General features: G+C 43.1%; 1 protein-coding gene across 3 annotated transcripts in view; it reads right to left on the bottom strand.

Annotated features, from left to right (window-relative positions):
* Positions 1–16,613, bottom strand: part of fras1 (Fraser extracellular matrix complex subunit 1) — a 218,192-nt gene that overhangs the window by 99,817 nt on the left and 101,762 nt on the right. For 2 of the 3 annotated variants that reach the window (XM_054775017.1, XM_054775019.1), the window contains 4 exons: positions 8,536–8,679; positions 5,039–5,179; positions 4,815–4,955; positions 4,579–4,746 (listed from right to left, as the gene is read on the bottom strand). In XM_054775017.1, coding sequence (XP_054630992.1) covers positions 4,579–4,746; positions 4,815–4,955; positions 5,039–5,179; positions 8,536–8,679 — 594 coding nt within the window. The remainder of the gene's footprint in view (positions 1–4,578; positions 4,747–4,814; positions 4,956–5,038; positions 5,180–8,535; positions 8,680–16,613) is intronic. The other variant, XM_054775018.1, reaches the window with a different exon arrangement.

The following is a 16,613-nucleotide window of genomic DNA, read 5'->3' as shown; positions in this document are numbered from 1 at the left end:
GATGTCCCCCCCCCCACTTTGTTAGACCATTTGCTTATCTTAAGTCAGGGGTGTCCAAACTTTTTCCACCAGAGTGACAAATGAAAGGATGCAACTTTGCCACTTTGATATTTTGTAAAATTGCAATGGTGTGAAAAAGTGTTTGCCCCCTCCTGATTTCTTATTTGTTTGCGTGTTTGTCACACTTAAATGTTTTAGATCATCAAACTAATGTAAATATTAGTCAATGACAACACAACTCAACACTAAATGCACTTTTTAAATGAAACTTTTTATTATTAAGGGAGAAAAACAATCCAAAGCTACATGTCCCTGTGTGAAAAAGTGATTGCCCCCTAAACCTAATAACTGGTGGGCCCCCCCTAGCAGCAACAACTGCAATCAAGCGTTTGTGATAACTTGCAATGAGTCTCTTACAGCGCTGGGGAGGAATTTAGCAGAATTGTTGTCATTCAGCCACATTGGAGGCTTTTCCAGCATGAAGCGCCTTTTTAAGGTCATGCCAGAGCATCTCAATAGGATTCAGGTCAGGACTTGGACTAGGCCACTCCAAAGTCTTCATTTTGTTGTTCTTCAGCCATTCAGAGGTGGACTTGCTGGTGTGTTTTGGATCATTGTCCTGCTGCAGAACCCAAGTTGGTTTCAGCTTGAGGTCACCAACAGATGGCCGGACATTCTCCTTCAGCAGAATTCATGCTTCCATTTATCACAGCAAGTCTTCCAGGTCCTGAAGCAGCAAAACAGCCCCAGACCATCACACTACCACCACCATATTTTACTGTTGGTATGATGTTCTTTTTCTGAAATGCGGCGCTACTTTTATGCCAGATGTAATGGGACACACACCTTCCAAAAAGTTCAACCTTTGTCTCGTCAGACCACAGAGTATTTTCCCAAAGGTGTTGGGGATCATCAAGATGTTTTCTGGCAAAATTGAGATGAGCCTTAATGTTCTTTTTGTTCAGCAGTGGTTTTGGTCTTGGAACTCTGCCATGCAGGTTGTTTTTGCCCAGTGTCTTTCTTATGGTGGAGTCATGAACACTGACCTTAACTGAGGCAAGTGAGGCCTGCGGTTCTTTGGATGTTGTTGTGGGGTCTTTTGTGACCTCTTGGATGAGTCGTTGCTGTGCTCTTGGGGTCATTTCGGTTGGCCACTCTTGGGAAATTTCAACACTGTTTCATGTTTTGGCCCTTTGTGGATAATGGAACTCACTGTGGTTTGCTGGAGTCCCAAAGCTTTAGAAATGGTGGGGGGCCAATCCGTTTTTCATACAGGGCCATGTAGGTTTGGATTTTTTTGTCAATAATAATAAAAAGTTTCATTTAAAAACTGCATTTAGTGTTGAGTTGTGTTGTCATTGACTAATATTTAAATTAGTTTGATGATCTGAAACATTTAAGTGTGACAAACATGCAAAAAAATAAGAAATCAGGAAGGGGGCAAACACTTATTCACACCAGTGTATGCTATGCGATATGTGATATATATTTCAATAATCTCAGCTCAGGTGAAAAAGCCTGTTATTAATATCATCTTCACTCTGCTCCAAGCCCCCATTTTTTAATTTAATTGAATTTAAAATTTTCAAAATATGTCTACATTCTTCAATAATCTTCATAAATGTCCTCCTTATATTGTTCAGGTTTTATTCCTATAAAAATCAGAAAACGACAACTTGATTTTGTTTGTTTCTCATAATATTACAAATTCAAAATATAGGTATTTATTTTGTATTTCATGTTTCAACTCTTTGCTCCTAAAATGACACTATTTTTCCTCATAATATCGCAAGTTTATTGTTTTTTTTCTCTCGTTAGAATCCAACATTTTTCCTGTTAATATTTTTATTTTGTTCTTGTTTTTTTCCATTTTTGCTGTTTTAATTTTCCGTCTATTTCAACTTTTTTCTTGTACAATTTCCTCTCGTAATATGACTTTATTCCCGTAATATTATAAGCACCTAAAATGACATCACAATATTAAGAGTTTATTCTCGTAAAGTTTTATCATATTTGGACTTTATTTTTGCAAAATTGCAGCTGTTTTTTTTCCATTTCTGCTTTCTGCTAACTAACTGCTATCTTGTAAATTTTCTTCTCATAATTGTGACTTTATTCCCAAATTGCTTTGACTTTATTTTTGTCATTTTCCGAACATTACAATTTTATTCTGTTTGTTTTTTTTCTCATAATATTCCAACTTTAAAAAAGTCTTTCGTTATTTCTATATTATCTACTTGAGCTTTATGCTACTAAAATGCCTTTATTTTCCCCATAATAGTACAACGCTATTCTCGTAAAAATGATGACTTTTTCCTTCGATTACACCTTTTTTCTTTTAATATTTTGACTTTATTGTATAAAATTACTGCTGATTTTACCTCTTTTTTTCTTGTAGTTATCGTATTCATGAAACTCTATTTTTAGAATGTGCCGCGGGCCACAAATGACCCCTCCCGGACGGCACGTTGGGCACCCCTGCTTGACAGTGCCCGTAAAACAGCATCTTTCCAAAGGAGACGATGACTCCTATTGATTTTGGCGGCGCCGCCGGGACCCCTTTGGCTGCGGATACAAACGTCAATGCGTGAAAGCGGCCGTATAAAAAACACCCAACATTCTCTGGCAAAAACTGCTGCTGCTGAACGCCGGATGACCCGCACAGACGAAGCGGCTTCCTAAATGGATACAATTTCACACAGTCACTTAGCAAAGGAAACACATCACTCTCATCTTCCTCTCTGTTGTCGTTCTGCTTGATACGGCCAAGAAAAAAAGGAGGTGTGTGCGTGTGTGTATGTGTGTGTGTGTGTGTATGTGTGTGTGTGGTCTTAAAATGAGCCCATTACACACAACAACAATTTCACACTCACAAAAAGCCCAATTTTCCCTTCCCGAAAGCAAATCAACACACACACTTATCAGGGGAGTGTTGTGCTTTGCTGATGTTGGAATTGAAATCTTTTTCATCTCTAAATCTGATAAGACACATCTTGAACTCCTCCAAGAGTGTATCAGCCCATCTAGGACAACTTTAGGTCTTCATTTTTTTTGCATCCTGAGCCGAAGATGACTGGTTTAGCTAACAGGACTGAACGTAACAGGAGTGAGTTTAAAAAACAAAGAAATACATGAATTACTGTACATGAAGTACAACTACTGTACGTGGCATCTATTCCAATGCTAACATTCTATTTAAAACATAAATAACTACAAAAAAGGGGGGGTAACAGGACCCTGCTGTATGGAAGCCCGTTTCCACCACGGAAAGGAAAATAAAACCCAATGCTAAGTCATACCCGTGAGATAAAAAGTCAAAATGATGATGACATAAAAAGTCACAATTGTCAGATAAAGACATAACGAGCAGTTTGTATCTCACAATCTCCACTTTTTATAATCCGTAAATACCAATAATTCTGACTTTTTATTCCATAATTTAGACTTTTTATCTCATAATTAGGACTTTTTATCTCAAAATTGTAACTTTTTATCTCATAAATATAACTTTCTTAACTTTTTCATACCAAAATTATGACTTATCGCATAATTATGACTTTTTATCTCATAATTTCAATTTTTTATCTCATAAATATGACTTTCTTATCTCATAATCATAACTTTTTATCCCAAAATTATGACTTCTCATAATGTCAAATTATATCTCATAATTATGACTTTATCTCATAATTCTACTTTTTATCTCATGATTATTACCTTTTATCTCATGATTTTGACCTTTGATCTCATAATTATGACGTTGTTGGCTCATAATTATAACTTTTTATCTTATAATTACAATTTTTATCTTAAAATTATGACATTTTATGTTGTAATTAAAATTTTCTTAGCTCATAATTATGACTTTTTTTTATCTCATAACTTCAACTTGTTACCTCATAATTATGGCTTTCTCATCTAATGATCATAACTTTTTGATCCCATAATTATGACTTTTCATAATGCCAAATGTTATCTCATAATTATGACTCATCTCATAATTATGGCTTTCTTCTCATCCTTTCTTTATCTCATCATTTTGACTTCTTATGTCATAATTATGACTTCATCTCATAAGTTTGACTTTTTACCTCCTAATTGTCTATTTTTTATCTTTAAATTGCACCTCAGGGATGAATAAAGTGAAATTGAAATTTCTTATCTCATAATTTCACATTTTTATCTCATAATTATGACTTTTTAGCTCATAATTTAAACTTTTTATTTCAAAGTTATGACCTTTTATCTCATAATTTCAGCTTTTTATCTGAAAATGATGATATTATCTCATAATTTCTACTTTTTTTCTCATCATCTCATTATTGTAACTTTCCTATCTCATAGTTATGACTTATCACTGGAATATTTTCTGTCAGTGGCGGGAAACGAGGAACGGGCTTCCAGAAGTGCTGTGATATGAATATAGTGGAAATGTCATCAGACAAATAAACACGCTTTTGGTCTTCTCAAGGCCTGCAAAGGATTCTGAACGAAGCAACGTCCTGTGGACCGCGTGACTCGGAGAACATTCCACACTTCAAAGGGGCTAACGGGACGGAGTGAAAGTGTCGTGTTCACCTCTGCACGTGTGCACGTCGTCCAGGAAGCTGCGAGCGGGACACGCGGCCGCGCAGACGCCGTGTTGGAGGTGATGCGACTGCGGCGCCAGCGCCTCCTCCGCTTTGAGGCAGCCGAGGCAGTCGGAGGCGAGCGGTCCCACGCAGGAGCGACAGGACGGGTGGCAGTCTGCACGCACGGAACGGCACGCTTAAATAACGTGACGTACGCATCACGTACGGGGTAATAGTACATACTGTGGCAGGTGTGTGCCTGCGAGTACAGCCCTTCTCCGCACGCCTCCACGCACTGCCCCTGGTGGAGGAGGAGGTGATGTGCACAGGACATGCACTGGGACGCCGACGGACCCCAGCATGACGCACAGGAGCTGTGGCAGGCTGAAGGAGGACAAAAATAGATGGAAATATTCCAAATCAAAATCATCATACATACGTGAGTCCAAGCATAAGGAGCCACAGACCTCGGCATCTGCTCCTGTCGTCCTGGTAGTGTTGCGCCGGGCACCGGGACACACACATCCCGTGATGCAAGGCGCTGCCAGGCAGGCAGCTCATGCACTTCGGGTCGTCGGGGAAACAGGACGCGCAGGACGAGTGACACGCTGCGAACATGAAAGAGTGCGTGTTAAATACACGACGCCCCGACTCCACGTGATGCAATGTAACATTAAAGCAGGCGAGCAGTCACCCGCTGGAAGGTAATCCAGCTTCTTTTCCCGCCAGTAATTGGAAAAGCGATGCATGGCGCACCAGGCGCTGATAAGCAACGGAAAGTCAGTTAAAAGATGAAACAAATTACTGGAGGAGTGTGGCATTTATCTGCATGAAGACATGCCCAAGCAGACCTTACACGTCCATGTGAGCGCGGGAGAAGGACGGCTTTATCTTTAAAGTCACGCTGGAGGGCGACTCAAAATAGAAGCAAATTAAAGTCAAGCTGAAGGTCATTGGAGCTAATCACAAGCCTGAAGAAAGTCACATCCGGAAAAGACTAGGATGTTCCTCGGCGGAGACTTCTGCTCTCCTATTTAATATCAACTAACTTACTGATTCACTAACAAACTCTCATGAAAAATGTCGAGCTTTTGCATCACTGCTACCTGAGCGACTAACTAACTGCAGTCAAAACATAACGTCTGACCTTGGCGAATTATACGGTGTCGTTTTTGCGTCATTCTGCAAAACAAACTAACTGACTAATGGTCTGGCTGGCTAACTAACTGACTAACTGGACAACCAACCACCCATACTGAAAGAACACCTTGCCTGACAGGAATTGGTTACGCACGCAAGATGGCTACATTGGTGTCAGAAGTGGGATTGCAGGTTGGCAACCACTCTCCTGGAGCTCGAGGACTTCACCACATGCCTGCAGACAGTGGAAGAAGGCGGCGAGCAACCCCCGCCATCGAAGGGAGTGCCGCGTGGAGGCAATTCGCAGCATGAGCGATTTCCTGCCACCCGGGGTGCCTTAAATAGGCGATGAGCAACCTCCACCCTCGAAGAGAGTGCCACGGGGAGACGATCTGCGGAATTAAGTAATTCCCGCCACCCGGGGGGGCCTTAAAGAGGTGAGGAGCAACCCTCACCCTCGAAGAGAGTGCTACAGTACAGGGAGACGATCCACGGAATTAGCAATTCCTGCCACCCGGGGCGCCTTAAAGTGGCGACCGGCAACCCCTGCCATCGAAGACAGTGCCGCGTGAAGACGATCCGTGGCATGAGCCATTAATAGGCGACGAGCAACCTCTGCCATTGAAGAGAGTGGTATGTGGAGACGATCTGCGGAGTTAGCGATTTCTGCCACGATCTGCAAAATCAGCAGATTCCTGCCACCCGGGGTGTCTTAAAGAAGCGACGAGAAACCACCGGCATCGAAGAGAGTGCCACGGAGAGACGATCCGCGGAATTAGCGATCCCAGCCACCGGGGGTGGGGTGACTTAAAGAAGTGACGAGCAACACCCGCCATCAAAGAGGGTGCCGCATGGAGACGATCCGCGGCATGAGCGACCTTGAGGGAGTGACAAGCAACTCACAGCACCCATGGAACGGATGCCTTGTCCTTGGCATCGGAGACCAGGAGACCAGGCTGGAGGCTCGGCCTCCTGACAGTCGGACGGCAGCTGAGTAGGCCAGGAGGTCACTGGAACGAGCTCGACGACACCACAACACCCACTCCACGCTGTGAGCACTCCCTGCTTCCCAGCATGCTTTGCTGGACTGCTTTGTAAATCGTGGTAAATAAAACATGTTTAACGTTATGTAAGTTGTTTGTCGCTCCAGGTCGTACTTATAGTGACGACATCGCCACAATGTTAAGTCAGTTTACCAGCCGTGATCAAAGACTGGGTGCTTGTGCTAACTGTGTAACAACGTTAAACATCGGAGCTAGCATAAATGTGCTACGTTTTTGCATCTGTTGCATTGTAAAGCAGACAAATACTTTGAACCTTTGGGCCTGCGAGTTGCACGTCGTGATGAGACACCTTGCTGAGTATTTCATCTGGCAAAGCAAAGGCGGGTTTTTGTTTTTCCAGCAAGGAAGACAGACACCCCCCACACCCGAGGGAAGACTCCCCCCCACCTCTGTAAAATAGAAGCATCCATATTCATATGGGATCTCTTTATTCCGCCTCCTCATTAGCGGCAGAAAGAGCTCGCTAATTATTGTCTTTTCTTTCTATTGTTTGTTTCCCAACTTTGAGGAGTGCTGACTCGTCGTTTGGGCGCCACGCTGCGAGGATGCTGGCGAGAGACTCTGCAGGGAAGCCCCCCCCCACTCCCAAAAAAGATTAAAGGAGTGCAAACACACCTTCACCCTCACTTCATCGCTAACAATGTAGTCTTTCTGTGTCGGCAGATGCTTGTTGCTTCCTGTGTGTAGCTCGGTGTGACAGCTCATTTGTCTAGACGTCCACTCGGTGTGCCCCCGCCCCCGCCACGCTTCACACTTAACTGCATTCTCCTGCTGGTTTTAGTGATTGCGCAACAAGTTTGGCAGCCGAGCTGTAGATGCTAGACGAGCAACCATGAGTCAGTAAAACATGAGTCTTCATGGAGCACCCGTGAGTCAGTGAAACTCATGTCTGTGTTCAACACCAATGAGTCAGTGAACGTCGAGTCTTCATCCAGCACCAATGAGTGAGTAAGACTTGAGTCTTCATCACCTCACACGTTGGTGAAACTCAAATGGTCGTCGAGCACTCGTGAGTCTGTGAAACTCGTGTCTATGTTCAACACCCGTGAGTCAGTGAAACTTGAGTCTTTGTCGAGCACCCGTGAGTGAGTAAAACTTCAGCCTTTGTCACCTGGTGAGTCAGTGAAACTCGAGTCTTTGTCATCACAGTGTAAGAAACTCTGGCGTTTGTTCAACACACATGAGTCAGTGAATCTCGAGTCTTCATCAAACACCCGTGAGTCAGTCAAACTTGAGTCTTCATCACATTGTGAAACTCAAGTCTTTGTGGAGTACCCATGAGTCAGTGAAACCCGAGTCTTCATAAAGTACCCGTGAGCCACTGAAACTTAAGTCTTTGTTCAGTATCCGTAAGTCAGTGAAACTCAAGTCTTCATCGAGTACCCATGAATCATCTTGGGCAGGAAGGGGAAATGAGAGTTGATTTGAAGGCAAGGAACGGCTCTGCTGCTTTTTGCACTTGTTGGCACATTTCTACGGATGCCTGTGAATATTCTCATTCATCCAGGTCGTTGTATTCTCAGGGCATTCAACTGATCGTTTCAATGTGCTCGTGAATCGAGTCCAGCTGCTATCGACTGAATGCCCTGAGAATTTATACAAATGCATTTAGACTAACAGTTGCACAATTAAATACATGCTGTTTTAATTTACAGCAGCTCGCGGTAGCAGGGGTGAGTAGGTGAAGGAGAAAAACTTGAACGACTCACTCTTGACATCTGTACTCTGGGTGCAGGACGCTGGAAAGGAGACAGACTCACCGTGACAGACGCCGTCTCGACTGTAGAACCCGGTACCGCAGTCTAGAACGCACTCGCCGTCTTTGAGCAGGGCTGCCGGGTCGGAACACGACACACACTCCTGTGGGCTCGGACCGCCGCACTCGGAGCACGGCTCGGAACAGCCTGGCGGAAACAATGGAAAAGGCCATTATTAGTTTATTTAGTCCGCTTTAGGATCCCTGCAAGTATTCATGTAGCTGCACTTTGAGCTTTGACATGCAGCTTCATTAAAAACACAACAATTGCATGCATTCCTGCTCGCACCGTGCCCCTCGCTTCCAAAACGCTCTCATCCAAGTACTTTTTGCCCCAAAAACCCTCCTGCCCCATCCCTCATCCATGCTTTTTGTGTAATCCTGATAATAATCACAATTTTGAATAAAGTTGGATTTAATAAAGTTGTTTTTGAGCAGAATCCTGCAAAAAAGCAAAACACTAAATCCTGGATATGAAACTAAATGTCACGGTTTCTTCTTTGAAGAGAGTCTCTACCCTCTATAAGGATTTGCAGAACAATTGAAGTGTTTTTGTGTACATTTTGTGCAATTCGTCTGTGTAGGCTCTCAGTCGTACAGGAGTTGTCCATCGAGGGAAAGGCTTCTTGAGACGTCATCTGTACTTCTGTGTAGAAGGTGTCGGACGTTTCGCTCCTCATCCGAAGAGCTTCGTCAGCAAACTAATAAGTGCTGGTAGCTTAAGCCTTAAATACAGTAAGAGTGGGCGGAATTGGTGTGCCAACACCCTCCTCCTATTGGTTCGTTACACTAAGCCTGGGCGGAGCAGTGGTATAATCCTATCCTGTTATTCACACCTACGATAAAAGGGAAGTGTCGCTCCCTGAATTGGGTATGAACGACTCTGATACTGGCTTGTTAGCATCTATTGTTCTGGCTCGGCCCTGCCTTCACCTCATTTGCAAGACTAAGAGCTGTGGGTTTTGGTCTCAGTAACCTGCTGAACACAGGGTCCAAATTAAACCTCAAACCACCATTCCGATTCAATGATGGGTTCTGTTGTTTGACAAAAATAGCTTCCTTTACTCCTCTTTCAAACCATCTGTTTTCTTTGGCCAAAATCTTTACCTCGCTGTCCTGAAAAGAGTGATTGGTAGCTTTAAGGTGTAGATGTACTGCTGATTGAGGACCACTAGCATTGTCCCTGCGATGTTGATAAAGCCTTTTTTGGAGCATTTGCTTAGTTTCCCCAATGTAGTGCTCAGAGAGCGCTCTCAACCTGTGGGTACCCACGGTGGGCTTTTAACAAATGTCAAAAGAAGAGAGTAGGGAAAGAAACCCAAAAGCCCACAGAAGCAAAAAGGAGAGGAGTAGTAGTCCCTTATGTAGCGGGGGTCTCCGAAAAACTCCAGAGGATCTTATGGCAACACAAAATTCCTACCTATTTCAAACCAGTAAATACCCTGAGACAAAAATTAGTGCATCCTAAAGACAAGGCTCCAAACCAGAAACAGAGCAATGTGGTCTATTCCATCCACTGTAAAGATGAGGAATGCAAAGAGCACTACATTGGGGAAACTAAGCAAATGCTCCAAAAAAGGCTTTATCAACATCGCAGGGACAATGCTAGTGGTCCTCAATCAGCAGTACATCTACACCTGAAAGCTACCAATCACTCTTTTCAGGACAGTGAGGTAAAGATTTTGGCCAAAGAAAACAGATGGTTTGAAAGAGGAGTAAAGGAAGCTATTTTTGTCAAACAACAGAACCCATCATTGAATCGGAATGGTGGTTTGAGGTTTAATTTGGACCCTGTGTTCAGCAGGTTACTGAGACCAAAACCCACAGCTCTTAGTCTTGCAAATGAGGTGAAGGCAGGGCCGAGCCAGAACAATAGATGCTAACAAGCCAGTATCAGAGTCGTTCATACCCAATTCAGGGAGCGACACTTCCCTTTTATCGTAGGTGTGAATAACAGGATAGGATTATACCACTGCTCCGCCCAGGCTTAGTGTAACGAACCAATAGGAGGAGGGTGTTGGCACACCAATTCCGCCCACTCTTACTGTATTTAAGGCCTAAGCTACCAGCACTTATTAGTTTGCTGACGAAGCTCTTCGGATGAGGAGCGAAACGTCCGACACCTTCTACACAGAAGTACAGATGACGTCTCAAGAAGCCTTTTCCTCGATTTTGTGCAATTCTTAGTCATTTTTCATCCTGCATGCAAGAGAACAGCAAAGGGCAAAGACGGAAAACAAGTGGCAAATAAGTGGGAAACAATGTAAATCAAATGTGTTGGATTATTTCTTTGCCAGCGCTCCACTCCTCATCCAATGTTGAGTAAGGGAACAAAAATGGAATTCCTACAAACAGCAATCTCTCCTTTATGGCGGTTAATTGCTTCCAGACGGAAAGTAGGATTCCTTACATATAGATCAAATGTTTTGGTAGTTAGAGGATAGAAAACTTGTTTATGACCTTCTAGATATGTTTTCAACATGATTAGAGCCCTCTAGACATGAAATAACACCCCTATAGTCTTATTTACAGGCCTATTACCCAATATAGTCGACTAGGAAGAAGCAAAGTTTATTTAATGCTACCCTCTTTCTGTTTCACATCAATTACGATACATTTGTTCACTTCCTGCATTCCAAAAGTACTTTGTTCATTTTAAATACATGCAGGCAATACAACAATGTGGTACAATAGAAGTCAAGGTACATAATCACTGTAAATAAACGACCGCAATTTCCGGTGTATAAGACACAGCCGTGTTTAAGTGGCACCCACTAAATTTAGAGAGAAAAACAGATTTGTACGTATGCAAGTTGCAACGGACTATAGGCCACACATGTCCACGTCACGCACGAGTCCGTGAGGATCAGGTAGCTCTTCATTTGACAGGCGCCAATCATGAGCTATGAAAATTCACAATGAGTTTGTCAACCCGTTGGAAGTCGGAGGAGGTCATTCCTCAATATAACCGTCTGACTCCCGGTGTCATCTTACAAAGAACGCAAAAGTAATCACACAGCAACTGAACACTCAAAAGATAGCTAAAAAATATACAATACAAGTACTAATACGAGTTTAAAAGTAAAACCAACAACTATTTCAAAGGTTTCCCATCATGCATCCAGCAAAGCATTTCATTGGACATGGCTGCGGGGCGGCTCCCTCCCTCTGGCCTCCGGGCCGCTCCGGCTCCCTCTGGTGGACAGAGGCAGCTGATGAATCCTTGCAGCTCCCCGGCAGCCATGGTTTAGTGGAAAAGGAGATGAAGAGTTGTTCGTAAAGTCGGGAGGTGTGTAATTAATTTAGGGTGACATTTAGAGCAAGACGAGGAAGCCCGCCCCTGGAGTTCACAGGTTAAGCCAACACGTTGAGGAGCATGATGTTCCTCATGCTCTTTATCATTAATTCATTCCTCTCATGCATTTGAAGACGACCCGCGAGCCACCAAAGCCCAGCTTATCCAAACAAGCTGCTTTGCTTCCATCAGGCTTATGTAAATGACGGAATATTCAATAAGTTGGAATCCACTTTCTACGGAGCTATTTTTAGTTCCTCCCCACTTCCTGCTTCCACTTCCTGCTCGCCTCACGCTTCATCCGCGCGCATGAGCACCACAGCGCCGCTTGAGGTCTTCGAAGTGACTTGAGAGACAGATGGACCTCACCAAACCTCATACAGAAGGTCTCTCATTGAATCGTCCACCTGATGATTGGCTCATGACCTCACGTTTCAAGTTTCAGGTTCATTAGCCACATCAACAGTGTAGGCATACAGACGCTAGGAATGTATTTGATGTGCGACAATACACGACAATACAACTCGAGAACCACAACTAAGGAGGGGTCAAAAACAGCACACAGAAGACAGGAATGACCTCATGATTGATTCACCGATGGAGACAGCCAAACGTCCATGTCCACCACGGGACGTCCTCAACGTCAAAGTAGGCATCAAGTGGACAAAGATGGCTGACAGTATAGTTGACACGCCTCTCATGCCATCATGATGTTTTTCTCATCATTTGGTGTTGTCTCCAAAAGATCCACTTTTCTCATCCAACTCATGATGATGATGTTCTCATCTCATGATAATCTCATGGTGCTCTCTGTCCCCCAAGAGTCTCATGACCTTCTCATTCTTTGATACTTCAATCTCTCACACGAACAGCCTCTTTTCACAATGCTCATAGCTCTTCTCTTCTCATGACGGTCTCATGCTGCTATCATTCTACAATGCTCATGATACTCATTTCTCCCATCATCTCTTCTCATAAGGTGTTTTCTCATAGCTGTCATAATGCTCTCTTCTCATGATACGCCCATGGTGCTCTCTGGCCTTCTCTTCTCATGACAATCTCATGGTGCTATCATTCTACAATGCTCATGATACTCATTTCTCCCATCATCTCTTCTCATAGCTGTCATAATGCTCTCTTCTCATGACACCCCCATGGTGCTCTGTGGCCTTCTCTTCTCATGACAATCTCATGGTGCTATCATTCTACAATGCTCATGATACTCATTTCTCCCAATCATCTCTTCTCATAATGTGTTTTCTCATAGCTGTCATTACGCTCTCTTCTCATGACACCATCGTCCCATGACGCTCTCATCTCTGTCTCATCCCCCCGGGCTTCTCTCTCTCCTCTCTGAGGAGCGATGTGCATCGTCATCCCTCTTGTTCTGCGTGCAAAGGTCTCACTCTCTTTTCTCTTCAGGCACTTTTCTTTAGTTGGTTCCATGTTTTATCTTCGAGCTGTCTTCTCATCCTCCTCCTCATTTCCTGAGAGCACTGAGGATCCAGTGCGGGTCTGTGATGCATTTGATCAAACACAAAGTATTTCATTCCGTCCCGCGTCTCAACGGACGGTGTATTAATGTTTCCAGTTGATTCTCAGCTTGTTGTCTAATGAATGTTGTATTTCCCTTCCCTAGTCTTTAAGTTTATATATTTCTCCGATGCATAATTTATGTCTGCATGCGCACACGCTGCAACATCGGCTGGTCTACAAGGGGATTACACGTCCTTTACCGCGCCCCTTTGCAGGAAAGCAATTTATTTTGTTTTTGTGCAGCTGGAAGCCAAGAGTCATCAGCACGTGTAATCCTAGTAGGCCAAAATCGCCACCGCCAAACCTCCCCCCGGTCCTGACCCCGCCCCCCTCACGGCTGTGCATGACCCGGGATGAGCTTGTCACACTGGTGCTGTGTACGGTATTATCTTGTCCGTGCGGGACGGGTGAGGACACGCGATTACCAGACCCCCCACCCTTCCTGAATGTCCCGTAATAAGATCAGGGCTGCAGGTATTAAAGCGAGCACAGACAAAGCGGCTTTTCCATAATAATAATCATCATCATTATGTTTATTTTCCTCACACAGGATCAACTTTTTTCCGGTCAAGTCCTTGTTAGAAATAAAATACAGTTTCCCTCGACACTTCGGCCTTCGAATTTCGCGGCTTCACTCTAGCACGGTTTTAAAAAAAGAGAGAAGAATACGGCCTACCATCAGGCAAAACATGCATATTCAGGCAATTTGTTTTCTTAAATTAAGCATTTTCAAGCATAAAAATGGCTAAATGAAGTAAAATACAAATATAAGGCATTCAGAAGACGTGTTCAAAGATGTTGTGATGATATGTAGTTTTCCACACTGGTCACAGTAATGTTGGGTGAGACACACAAGCACCAGACTTGTATTGCAGGTTTGAATGACCTCACAACAGGCACAAAAATCCGTCACGCGGGCTACTGTTGCAGCCATAACCCACGGCAGGCTAAAACTCAACTCTGAACTCCAGTCGTTACTTCCTGTCCGCCCCCCTGGCACCGGAGTCTTATTTATGTCTTATTTTCTCGAATTATATTGTGTAATAGGAGTGACTATAGGGGTGTTATTTCATGTCTACAGGGCTCTAATAATGTTAAAAACCCGTATTTAAAAGGTCGTAACTACAAAAATATTCAATTTATAAATCAGCAAAGTCTGGAACTGATAAACCGTGACAAATGAGGGATAACTGTAAAGAAAAAAAAGCAAGAAAAAAGGAAAAATAAAGCAAAAAAGCACAATGCACCAAGAAATGTTAATACTAATAACACAAAGATTTGTCTTTAAAAATATGCTGCACATTTTTTTATGATTATTGTTAGAATTAAAATGAATGAATTTAGTCCTTTTACTGTGCCAAAAATGAACTGAACCGTGACCCTAATACCGAGGTGCGTACCCATAAGCATGGCTCTGTGGGTCCGTGTGCGATGAAAAAGCTTGCTTTTTTTTCTTGTTTGCTGAATAAAACAAGGGACTGTCAACTGCCACACTCACAAAGAAAGTGAAAAGCAAACGAAAGCAGGCAACCCCGTCACGCTATGTAATTCGTCGAGTCCCTCCCGGCTTTGTCGGGGCCGACACGAGAGCGCCAAACCCCCACAGAAGCGCAAATGAATCGTACTCATCCTTCTGCAGCAAATACGCCACGCTGCTGTGGGAGTTCCAGACACAGGTTTGCAAGTCTGGATGTGTTTTATGTATGTGCGCTACTTGCTTTTAAATGTGCCTCACCTGCGGCTGCTTCTTGCCTCTCACCTGTGTAGCAACATGTGTAAGCAGCGGGGTAATTACAGCCTGCATGATTATAATGCGCTACACTTGCTCTGTAATGGCACGGTGTAATTAGGCAGAAAAAAAAGAAAAACGGTTGTGGAATAATTTGCTGTGGTGTTGCTGCTTCAGTGTGGGCAGCCGAGAAAAAGAGGAAGCAACATTATGTGAAATGAAAGCTTTGCAAACAGCTGGAGGGATAAGTCCAAATGTTCTACTGTAACCTCATTTGTTTGCCTGAACCCTGTACTCTTTAGTTGAGCAGGCTGAAATGATGCTTCTCGTGGACAAATTGCGAGCTGAAGTAGTGATGTGACAAAATATAGATCTTTTTCGCCATTTTCGTTGTTTCTTGCAGCTGTTATTGTACACATTTGAGCAAACCGCAAACTTTTGTGTCACGTACATGCCTCTTTTGAAAGAGCGTATGAATCCTTCAGAGCATTTTTGACACTTTCCTGTGGCACATCCAGGTACAAAAAATACAATAAAAATGTATACATAGTCAATATTTGGGCACGGTATCAATAATTTTGGGCTTAACTGCCGTAAAATGCTTACTAGTATCGTTAACTGGTAGAGCGTTATAGTTAGTTCACGTTCACGTTGGACATAACAAACCATATACGGTACCAGTCAAAAGTTTGTAGACACTTTGCCATTCAATAGCATAAGAAAAATGTTTGTAAACTTTTGACTTTGCAGCTTTGTGGCGTATGAATTGTTTGTAAAAAGTCATAATATGGAGCGGATGCTTTTATTTGGTTGCGTGGAGGGAAAACGCTTGCTAACATCGCTTACTGGACAAGTGGTTTCATTAGTTTACTTTATGCTGGACATAATCCACATAATGTGCAGTACCAGTCAAAAGTTTAGAGACACTTTCCCATCCTATTGAATGACAAAGTGTCTCTAAACTCTAAACTTTCCCATCCTATTGAATGACAAAGTGTCTCTAAACTTTTGACTTTGCAGCTCTGTGGTGTACAGATTGTTTGTATAAAGTCATAATACGGCGTGAATGCTTTTCTTTGGCTGAATGGTGGGAAAATGCTTGCTAGCATCACTTACTCAAGAAGTGGTTTCATGAGTTTACTTAATGTTGGACATAACAAGTCACATACAGTGGCAGTCAAAACATTGGAGACACTGTCTCTTTCAATAGCATGGGACAGTGTTTCTAAACTTTTTGCAGCTTTGTGGTGCATGGATGGTTTGTATAAAGTCCTAATAGTCAGCATTGCTTACTGGGCAAGTGGTTTAGTTAGGTTTAGTTACTTCTGTGTGGTTTTGAACAAGTTTTCCATTCATACAGACCCGCAAAAATGACTAATATGACTAACTAAAAATAAAAAAAACCCAAACATGCATGCCAAGCCAGTAGTTGGCGATAATTTAAATGTTGTGTGTGTATCTTTTCAGACGTTAAAAATGATATTGTTGTCATGTCAGCTGGAGATGCCACTTGTTTACGTGC

This window comes from Dunckerocampus dactyliophorus, chromosome 4, assembly GCF_027744805.1.
Source record: "Dunckerocampus dactyliophorus isolate RoL2022-P2 chromosome 4, RoL_Ddac_1.1, whole genome shotgun sequence".
NCBI lineage: Eukaryota > Metazoa > Chordata > Actinopteri > Syngnathiformes > Syngnathidae > Dunckerocampus > Dunckerocampus dactyliophorus.
The sequence above is the reverse complement of the archived record's forward strand: the minus strand, read 5'-3'. Positions and strand labels throughout refer to the sequence as shown.